An 11370-nucleotide genomic window follows, 5' to 3' on the forward strand; every position below is an offset into this window, starting at 1 on the left:
CCGTGGTTCTAATGTTTCTGTTCACATGGTGGGCTGCTCTGGTCACTTTCTGCATCATCTTCTTCCTGTTTGGATACGTCAACTACAATAAACCAAGTATGTACTTTGACAGTGTTTCTGGATAAACTGTTTTACTTTCTAAATTCTTAAAACTCAGAGACCTAGTTTAATAACAAACAACTCAAATTCTTTTCAAATAATTCCATAATATTTTACCAACCAATATTAAAAATAAAAGTAGAGTCAATGAGAAATCCTATAGTCTGAGCATTTCTGAACTCCTTCTAGTTCGAAGCACTTAGGTATGTTGTTGTGTGTCTGTGTGTGTGGTGAAAATATGGAATGACCAGGCAAACAAATAGAAGCAGTCAAAATTTTCAAAAGATGGTTTAAAAAAATGGTTTGGTAAAAGTACAGTGGGGATGATACATGTGATTGAGAGTATGGGTGATTATAGTGGCAATAAAAATACAAAAATATTACATAATTGATCCTTTGTACTGTATATGTTGATGTAATTATGAGGAGTGTATCTCAAGTGTAAAAAAAGCACAAGAGATGGGCTGGAAAAGCTCACCATCTACCAACTTCCTTTCCAACATGCCCAAACTGCTTTGTAAAAAAATATTATTGTTATCAACATACTTTTATTCTATTGTTGTTTAAGTTTTGTTAAGAATTTTTCTTTTATTTTCACTTTTTTCATTTTTCATGTTTGAAATACTTTAGCATTTAATTAACACAAGACCAGTATATACTTCAAAAAATGTTTTTGCTTGAAAAAAAATATCAATAAAATGTATAATTTTTTGGGATTTGTATTGATCTCTAGAAATAAACTGGGGTTCATCAGTTCAAGCGGGCACATACAACATGGCTCTGTCCTACTCCGTCTCTCTGACCAATGTGGAGGATCACGTGAAGAACTTTAGGTGAGTTTGTGAACAAATGAATACATTTAAAAGATAACCACAAAGTTTAAACATGGATAGTACCATTTTCAAATTCAATTTTTTTTTTTTAGGCCTCAGTGTCTGGTCTTGACTGGACCGCCAAACCAGCGACCTGCTCTGGTTGATTTTGTTGGTTGCTTCACAAAACACATCAGCCTCATGATCTGTGGAGACATCGTCATGGTTTGTTTGTTTGTTCATTCTGTCTTGAACCTTTTTTATGGTCATTTAGGGTCATTTGTGTCGAGGCTGATCCACACCTGAGCTGTTTCCTCTGATAGATGTGAAAACTCAGCTAAACTCAAATAGTCATTTAACGGTGAGACAGATATTTCATTGATAAATGAGATGCAGTGAGGAGATTTGGTTCATTCCAGTCTTTGCTTCTCTCCTGACACTGATGTGCTTGAGGAAACCAAACCAACTGAAGACAATTGACTAATCAGCATTTCTGCTTTGTCCCAAAGGGCGTGTTACTCCCTTAAATAAAAATAATGTTATGATCCTTTCAGGAGCAGGACAGAAAGACTCGACCAAACAACACCACAGACGTGTTGGTGAAGTGGCTTAACAAGAGGAAGGTGCGATCCTTCTATACTCCTTTCAGCGGAGATAACCTGAGACTTGGAGCACATCATCTGCTACAGGTACATCCAGAAAATGTGTTGGCAGAGCAGAACTTCCAGGTTCTTTCCACCGAGCATCCTTCATCATCATTTACCATTTCTCATTGTCACATGTAAAGTGAAGAACTGACAATGATGGAGGTCAATGTGTGTCTGATTTAGACTAAACCTGTAATCATGTTAAAGACTGACAATTAAGAGAACACATTAATGCTGTTACACAGTTCTGTGAGGGTTTTTATTATTCTCAATGTTTCATTTTTAACCAATAGCTCTGGAAGTTACTTATTTATCTATTTTGCGTGTTAAAGGCTTCTGGACTCGGCAAGTTAAAACCCAACACTCTGGTTCTGGGCTTTAAGGCAAACTGGAGGGACAGCGCTCCAGATACCATCGAGGATTATATTAACACCATTTAGTGAGTCTAGTAGACCTAAATAAATGAAAACTGAAAATATGAAACTTTTTTGACTAATTTCTTATTAAAATCAAATTTCAATCTGACTTTTAAACATTTATCTTCCTGTTCTCCAGTGACTCCTTTGACTCCAATTACTGTTTGTGCATCTTGAGGATGATGGACGGCCTGGACGTCACTGCGGACTTGGATTTTCAAGGTGATGCTCAGAACTGATTATATTTCATTAGAACTTTGATCTAAAAACCCAGAGACAGAAGCTGATGATCTTAATCCTTCAGTGAACGATGGCTTTGAAGCTGATGAACCTGAAGAACCCGTGGAACACGATGACCAGCAGAGTAATGATGAAGACCCAGGTGAGAGATGACTCCTCCCATTTCTCCAGGTTACCAATCAGACTGACTCAAGTTATAAATTTGTGGATGGATTTAAGGACATAAAGAGATTCCAGAGGTTTGAAGCATTTCAAAGTCAGGATCTTGCTCTTCTTGCAGCTGCTGACATGTCTGATGAAGACAACAGTGATCAGATCAAGACTGTTTTCCAGAACAATCAGGGCAAAAAGACCATTGATGTCTACTGGATAGCTGATGATGGAGGTGAGTCTGATCCAGTTAAGAGCTGTTCTACTTTCCTCACACAGGAACAAACATCCATTGTAGTTTGACTTCAGTTTGAAGACGTTTCCTCTGGTTTTAAGGTCTGACTTTACTGGTGCCCTACCTGCTGACCAGGAGGAAACGCTGGCGCCGCTGCAAGGTCAGAGTCTTCATCGTGGGAGATGAACAAAACGAGGAGGAGGGCCGCAAGGAGTGAGTTCTCCTGTTCATAATCACTGATAGTTTGTTGGAAAAATGAGAAAAACCTTTGGGAAGCTGCTGCAGTTTCATTGAGTCATTTGTCTTGGTGCCTTGCACAGCAAAACCAAAAGAAGAAAATGTTTTTTCCACAACAAGGACTGAACATACTTTACATTCCTGCATCATAGAAACACAGATACTAACATTTGGGCAAAACAAAATCTAATTTTCTTCTGAAATAATAATCTAAAACTTAGCTTTGACTGAAGACTATACATTTTATGACTTTTGAATAACAAGATCTTTGTTAGTGAAGAACTTTCTATCTATACTTCCTCTCCAGTACTGTGTTGTGTACTTTTTCCCTGATCTGTAAAGTGGACCTGACATGATCTGGGATGTTTTTCTCAGGATGATCGCTCTGTTGAAGCGTTTCCGTCTGGATGTTAATGATGTCATCGTCATGACGGACAGTGAGAAGCGTCCTCAAGCTAAGAGGTGAGTCACACTGAGCACAAACACACAACATTAGACACAATTTAAGCTTCCAAAGGAGAATAGTTTTCACCTAAAGCTACAAAAATTGATTTATTTTTGTCCTAAACTGTCAAATGTTTAGAAATTCACATAAATACTAACATATTCATAAGAATCCTCATCTATTGTTTGTTCTCTGGTTAAATTGTCTTTTTTCTCGTTGGTGCTTCTCTTCTCCAGCCTGACCCGGTTCGTGGACAGCGTCGCCCCCTTCAGGCTGTATGATGAACAGCAGGAAGGCGCTTCAGTGCAGGAGCTGAGACAGAACGCCCCGTGGAAAATATCTGACAAAGAGTTTGAGGTGTTCAGGCTTAAGGTGTGTTTGTTGAAGTTAGCATGTCACTCTCATGCATATTATTTCTTTTTTGAGTCACTTCCTTCACTGCTCTCCTTCTGCAGTCTGAGAGGAAGATCCGGCTGAATGAAATCATCCGCAAGAACTCACAACACACTGCTCTGGTCCTCGTGTGAGTTTACAGTTTACTGAAGATAAAGTAGCGTTCACAAACACAGAGAAGTTACAAGTTAAGAGTCAATCTTTTGTTTACATGTCAACAGAAGGTCCTTGTTGTTGATGGAAATGTGTTTTCAGGAGCCTCCCTGTGCCGCACAGAGACTGCCCCAGCGCTCTGTACATGGCCTGGCTGGACACGCTGACCTGCGGCCTTCACTGTCCCGCCGTGCTCATCCGAGGAAACCAGCAGAACGTCCTGACTTTCTACTGCCAGTAAACCCTGAGGAGTTCTGAAGGAACTAGAACAAAACTGACTTCCTAAAAACAACCAGAGAGACGAAAGCAGCAGCTGCATGACCAGAACGAAAGGATTCGAAGAGTTAGGTCACATTCTCAGACTTTTACCATCCTTTTGGATAAGAAAAAATAAAACTCAGTTTGTTGAGCTTTGAATCCTAATAATCACCAAAATAATGAGTCATGGATTGTGAGAGAGCTGCTCAGATAATAGAGATCATGAAAGCAAAGAGACAACTCTCATTAGTGAGTCATTAGACAGCTTCATTTGCAAATAATCATTATTGGATGAGATGATAAGGTTACCTCACTTGTGTGGTTCTGCTTTGAATACACAACAAGGATGCCAATGAATGCATTGGTGTACCTGGAAAAAACTTCATTGGAAGGAGTTGTTAGAAGTCACAGACAGGAGCTTGATGCTTGCAATGTTTCTCCATCCCTTCTCCCAAAAGGAGAGATCCTTCAATATGATACAAAACATAAAGCAAAACGGATGGAAATGCAAGAAGAGCTTCAACAAAGACACGGAAAAGCTGAGATGAAAGTGGAGTGATGTAGAGCCAGAACACATGATGTGTGATAAAAAGTTTGAGTTCAGGGAGAACGGTTGTGTGACTTTAAAGACCAGAGAGATATTATGAAAAGTCAAGTTTGAGTGCTTGAGAAAGGTCAGAGTTTTGTTTAAAATTTTCAGATGTAAAACTTTCAATGTGAAAGGTTTTGTTTATTCCAGCACTTCTTAACTTTTGTATTATACTAGGTTTCTTTTAATTATTGCCCTTTTTTTTTCCTCTGTTTTAGTACTTCTTGCAAATGTCATTGAGCATCGAGATTGAAAATGTCTGTTTTCCTATAAACTTGTGACTCTAAAGTCACTTCAATGCTGCTTTGGGACTTTATTGAAGCTAAAATAATTCTGCTTTTGATTTTATTAAAAAAAAGAATGAAACTGAAAGTATCTTTTGTTATCTGATGTGTCAACTGTAAATCTGTAATTTATGCTTTACTATAGATTAATTCAATATCCTGTAAGTAAACTGTGGTTTTAAACCAAGCCTGTAAATCTGTAAAACAGAAGGTGATTTTATGAAGATCTTTGTTTTTTGTTTGTTTTTTCTCATTAAAATTGTTGATTAATTGTTTTCTATGACATGCGTGGCATGGCTTGTCATCAATACTGTTCATACATGTTCAGTAGATGTATTTTGGTAAATGGCATGTACTTTGTTGGAAAAATGAGGAAAAACTAGGTTTGTGTGTCAGTATTTGCTGCCGTCAGCTGGGAGAAACGCAGAAGAAGAAGTTCCGTTCAAAACAAACATAGCTGAGAATCTGATCGTTCTCCTCATGCACGTTATGATGTTTTTCTTATTTGCATTGAGACATTATTTTTAGTTTTCTCTTCTTGGACTAATGCGAGACACAAGCCATCAAACTGGGTTACAAACAGTCATTCAGAAGCAGCTCCTGCAGGCTAGAAGGCAATGAACACTGCTCAACACACAATCGGAGTATCTAGTTTATCAACACATTTTTGGAAAAGCATTGAGCATTAAATTTGATGCACGTCAAAAGAGGCAGCGGACTCAAATTTGACGCATGAATCGCGTTTGGTGTCAAATGCAACGTTGCGTTGGGGTTGTTGAATTTGTTCATACTTGTTGGACTTTTTTTCTTAACCCTTGTGCTCTCTTATGGGGTCCAGATGACCCCACCCTTACATTGAGGTGTTAGCCCTTCCATGACAAAGGTGGGCAAGACTCCATGTCTGTCATTGGACACCAGTAAAGATCCACAACTGCCAGTGTTCATACAGTCTGCTCACCTTCACACCGTCCTTAGCAGTTCCAGCACCAATTCTACAGGTCCATGTAAACAAATGTAACATAAAAGTACTTTTTGAGCTTTCGTGTTCAAAATTCTTGCATTTACGTGTAGCTATGCAAGTTGTTAAGACCATTGCATGCTTTGAAAGTTAAATTTGACTAGAGATTTGGTAGTGACCGATTGTTTGAAAATTTATCAAGAAGAAGAAATTAATACTTGCTTTTTTCTGTCTAGAATTATATGACACAGAGTCTTTCATATATTGGAATGGAGCTTTGAAAGTGAAGGTTTGGAGCGAGATTCACCAGATTTGCACCGCTTTGACATTTCGCACCAAGCCTCTTCTGACTATGGCGGACATGCAAGTAAAAAGTAAAAAAATAAGAAGAAGTCCTTCCCTGTAAAACAGTGTAAACACAGTATGATAGATTTTACTCTAGACTCGAGGTCCAATCAGTGAACAGAAACGATTTTTGCTCACCAATAAGGAGTATAAGGAGTTTGGAGCTCCCGAGTTGAACATGTTTGTTTAATAATATCATGCAGTTTAATTATATGAAAAGAACACTGAAAAAAAATAAATCTCTAATGTAAGTAACCACATGAAAAATAATAATTCTGACAAGACCTTTATGTGGTTCAATTAATCAGAAAGTAATAAGTAAGAGTTAAGTAAGATTAATATAATGAGTAAGTAATAAGTAAGAACATAACAAGCTTCCAAACTCTTAATTTTAAAGTAATGAAACCATATAAATTAAACCAAAACTCTCAGATTTTAACAAAGAAACATCTCATTTCTTAGAGAACAAACTTTAAATTCTATCTTTAAGATGTGGAACAGAAAAAGTTGAACTTCTCCTCATCATGTTTCTTGACCCACTTGTGTTCTCCTCCTGTCTCCATGGCTCCTGACATGTCACACTCATTCACCTGTTCAGGTGAGGCCCAGTTCTTGTAGCGGACCACCTCGTCACTGACCCAGAACCAGAACCCCAGAGTGCAGGTGTAGCGCAGTCCAGTCCACACATAAGGAGTTGTAGCATTCTTGGTTTTCTCCTGAACCCATCTCTGATCATCCAGGTTAGTGATGGTGACCAGGTCATGGTAGTGATGTCTGCAGTAGTATAAGGCCTCCTCCCAGGTCCTGCTCTCATTGATCAGGATCACATGATCTGTTAATAAATACATGAGGGGAAAATAACACCAAAACAGAAACTGGGAGTCATGGAGACCCAAGTTTTGACCTCCTTTTGAGCTGTTGATTCCTCTTACCGTCATGGCAGACGAAGGCATGTGTTTCCTCACAATTCTCAGAATTCCACCTTCCTTTCTCGTTCAGCATGACACAACTGTTGACGCTTTTCTCATCATCATAGTTCAGATTCCAGAATCTGAAGGAAGACCTGCTCCCATCAGACCACTGCCAGGCGTCTCTAAACAAGCCGATGAAAATTAAATCATTGTTGGAAACACTTGGGAATAACAGCTCTGTCTCCACCACATTCAGCTTTTTCATCTGCTCTGCTCCACTAATCAGGTCTGTGTGACGGTTCCTGCAGAAGTTCTGAGCATCAGTCCAGTTCTTTTTGTCTTTAACATAAAGAACGTGAGATGAGTTTCTTTCTGTGGAAGCAAACAAACAATATGAATTGTAAAATCCGGCTCCCGCCATGCAGGTTTTACAAATTCTCTCAGAATTGTTTGGGGCACATTTCTGTTTTTTACAAGCGTCTTTACATTAGAAATGACATTTGCGCATTCTCACCATCATAGCAGATAAAAGGTGTTGTTCTGTTGCAGGACAGGTCCGCCCACTTTAGAGTCTTTCTTACAGTCCCACAATTCTCTGTTCCTGAGTCATTTGGTTCATGTTCATGTTCATCCCAGTCACTCTGGCTTTCATTGAACTGCACTTCAGGCTGAGACCATTGCCACATTCTGCTGCCTCCAGCTTTTCTGTACAGACCTATCCAGGCCTTCTTGTGTCCTAAATCCTGACTGAGTCTTTCCATGTCTGCCATGCTGATCACTGTAGCCAGATCAGAGTGTTTCTCTCTGCAGTATTCCTGAGCTTCATCCCAACTCTTCGCTTCATTGATGAAGCAATACTGGAAAAGCTGGTTAGTCATGAAGCAACAAGGACCTGAGAGGAAAACAAGCAAATCAAATGTAAATATTTTTCTTCTAAATGAGACATTTGCTGCTTTAAATAAAATGAGATAATCAGAGGGCAGCAACTCACCAACAAGGATGATCAGAAACAAACTCAGCTTCATCTTTGCTCTGACACTTCTGAAACTGCTAAAACAAATAGTTTAAAAACTTCAATTTTTTAATTTATGATGGCCAAAATAAATGTGGTGAGTATAAAAACATAATCAGAAACAAATAATGTACCAATGAAATGGAAACAACAAAAATGTAAAAGGGCAGATCACACCAGCTCAGTTTTATTTTTAAAGTCTAGTCTGACTGTTACAACAGGTGGTTAGTGACCTTTGGTTTCTTTCCTTATTTTCCAAGGGACACATACTATTTAAGGGGAAAAAAAACCTGCTGTGGATCAAATTTGCAAATGTGAATATACGTTATCTCACACAGACTTTTATGACTAAACGTCACCTTTTGCAGTCTGACAAACAAAAAACAGTTGTCTTTGACTTAATGTTGAATTTTCCATCTGCTTTCCATCTCAAGCGCACAGTGAAGAGCACATATGTACAAAGAGGCTCAGCCCTAAACTATTTTACTGCTAGACGTCTAACTGCAGAGGGGCGGATTTTATTTTCATTTGCATGTTAAGCGCTATGGAAGTTTACATAAGCCCCGTTTTTAATAAATCAATAAAGTGTTCATAAGTTCAACTGGAAATGCTGCTCATCACTTCTTCAACCTTCCTTAAAACCTAATTGAAAGACTCTTGGGAAATTCCACACATGATCCAAAATAAATAAATCAAACTCATATTCTTTGCAGGTCGACCCATTAGGAGAAAAGGATTAACTTCCGTGCCAATGGCTAAAATTTACAGCAATTTAATAAGGACAAAGTTTAAACTGGGATTTACTTATCCAAGTTCATGAGTCTTATGTCCAAATTCAAATTAATTTTATTTTATTTATATAGCACCTTTTGTGTAATGAAACAGCTCAAAGCCTAAAGGAATTCTGGGTGAATCTATAAAGAAATGGGTAAACTAACAGTCGGATGGTACACTTCCCTGAATTAAGAGGGACGCCATCCAAATTTCACTACCAAATCCAAGTCCTAGATCAGCACATTTTCAACCTGCTTTAACTTGCAACACATGTTCAGTGGCCACATGTTTTGTATATTAAATCTGAAAAGGTGGTAACATTTTGTGGAGCTACTGTATGTGTGAGGAGGAAAGTTTAACACAGAGAAGCTCAAAACATGCGTATATGTGTGTTTATGTAGACTTTTTATTGTAAGTGCCCACTTTGATTTTGTAATTTTGAAAATCCCACTCTGATCATCTTTTAGTCTATTGTAAAACTTTCCAAGTGTTCTTTCAAATATAATTCACAAATTTAAACAAAATCAAAAACTAGTATCGTTTTCTAGGGCAAAATTGACAGCTTATCATATATATATATATATATATATATATATATATATATATATATATATATATATATATATATATATTAAAGAACAGAAATAAATATGTTAAAGAATAACCTGGAAATTGGTTTAAGTACTTTATTTACCCAATTGATAAAATATGGAGGGAAAATTGACTCACTCTGATTGGTGGGTGCGTAATTCTTGATTTGTAACTTATATAATACGTTTTGTGCATAAGTAAAAAAAAATAATACAATTTACACATGCACAAATTCAACAGCTTAAAACGAATAACACACGTAAATCTTTAAAAATTACACACGAAGCGCCTCCTGCGCACACATGAAACCTCAGTTTTTACTTGTGCAGAAAACGTATTATGAGTAACAAATCAAGAATACGCAAGCACAAATCCAAAGTTATGCTCAAATACTAAATTATGCATGCACAAATCAAGACTACGTATGCACGAATCCTTATTAACGCAAAAATTAGGAATTACCCACCCACAACTCAGAGTGAATCTATTTTCTATCCATAATAAATGCACACTGGAAACCTTCAATGGCAAAAATGTACACATTCAAAACCTTCAAAGTTTTACAAAAATGTTTTGAGACAGAAGTTATAAATGCAGTGAAAGGTTAACAGTTGAAAATCGCACTAAAAACATGTAAATAAAATATAAAGGTTAAATGAGCTTATTTTTCAGAAATAGAATTCTAAGGATGGGACTAACTTACCTGCTGCTTTTTCCTGTCGCCGTCTGAGTGTGAAGCTCAGAAGAGAACAGCTCCCTGAGATCTACTGATCCCTCAACGTTGTTCTCTGATTGTCAAAAAACATTTGAAAGGTAAATCCTAATGGCTTTGAGGGAAATGAGGAGAGGACGTCCAGGAAGATGAACCAAATCCTCCTGCCTCCAATTCTGACTGATGTTTATTTTTTGCAGGACTGGCACAACACACACAAATACACATAAACACATACGACACACTAGCAGAACTCTGTTTAATCAGAAAAAAACACTACTGGGGTCATTCATTTTTTTAATTCTGTCATTATTGGGCTATCCATCAATTCTATCCCTGTATTTCTATCCTCTAACAGTGTTACAGTATCTGCATCAGATGTTTCATTTTACTGTGAGCCCATGTCTCCCTGTTTTTTTTCCACAGACAATTGCTCAATAATTATCTAAAACTGCTAAAATATACTTTCTGCTCACAGATTAGTTCTGAGAATCTGCCTCGAGCAGGTCTCAGACGTGACAACATGTGAAAAGGCGAAGCAGGAAAGTGATATTAGTGAGCAACCAGATTATTACAATGTCAACCCAGAGAAGGACCTACCACTTCATGAAAATGAGGCGCAGAAGCAGAATGCACTGAACATTTGACTTTTCATTTAGTTTCCATTGTTTTGGTCTTTTTGAGTTTATTATTTCTTTGTAAAATGTAATCTTTTTCTCTTTTTTTTTTTTAAATTATTAAGCAATCAACATTGATAATTTATGATGTTGCCTCTCTCTTTCTCTTTATATTATACATATATGTTATTAGTGGTAATGTTTTAACTGCTGTCTTGCCAACCAGATTTGTTTTACTATTATTAATAAGTTCAAGTATATAGTCTTAAAATTAAAGAAATGCTATAGTTTTAAGTTATTTACATTTGACACAAATCTAATGTTGCCAAAATTATTATGACTTCTGTACTTTCAAGGCCATTTTATATAAAAAAGAGAAGTCAAAGGGGGAAAAGAGTTCCAAAAGTTTATGTATTGCTTTACCTCAATGCTATAGTAAAAAGAAAATCTTAATCAGATTTTAAATTCAAGACAAAATGTAGTCAAAGTTTT

The 11370-nt window shown here is 37.2% G+C and overlaps 2 protein-coding genes across 2 annotated transcripts in view; one reads left to right on the top strand and one right to left on the bottom strand.

The window, feature by feature from the left end:
• Positions 1-5233, top strand: part of slc12a10.1 (solute carrier family 12 member 10, tandem duplicate 1) — a gene marked incomplete in the record, with an annotated part of 15653 nt that extends 10420 nt beyond the window's left edge. Inside the window, 13 exon segments of the mRNA XM_024264136.2 lie at positions 1-96; positions 833-932; positions 1025-1136; positions 1466-1600; positions 1891-1997; positions 2114-2196; positions 2279-2356; positions 2495-2599; positions 2701-2812; positions 3212-3298; positions 3518-3653; positions 3737-3804; positions 3930-5233. Of these exon segments, the coding sequence (XP_024119904.1) occupies positions 1-96; positions 833-932; positions 1025-1136; positions 1466-1600; positions 1891-1997; positions 2114-2196; positions 2279-2356; positions 2495-2599; positions 2701-2812; positions 3212-3298; positions 3518-3653; positions 3737-3804; positions 3930-4068 (1358 nt within the window).
• Positions 5234-6681: 1448 nt separating this feature from the next.
• On the bottom strand, positions 6682-8218 carry LOC112141082 (C-type mannose receptor 2). The gene is made up of 4 exons (XM_024264128.2): positions 8164-8218; positions 7687-8064; positions 7194-7544; positions 6682-7093 (listed from the first exon to the last, which is right to left on the bottom strand). Exons 1-4 carry the CDS (start codon positions 8195-8197, stop codon positions 6747-6749), a joined length of 1110 nt encoding a protein of 369 aa, XP_024119896.1. The 5' UTR covers positions 8198-8218; the 3' UTR covers positions 6682-6746.
• Positions 8219-11370: the final 3152 nt, after the last annotated feature.

The sequence above is a fragment of the Oryzias melastigma genome, linkage group LG18, assembly GCF_002922805.2.
Source record: "Oryzias melastigma strain HK-1 linkage group LG18, ASM292280v2, whole genome shotgun sequence".
NCBI classification, from domain to species: Eukaryota; Metazoa; Chordata; class Actinopteri; order Beloniformes; family Adrianichthyidae; genus Oryzias; species Oryzias melastigma.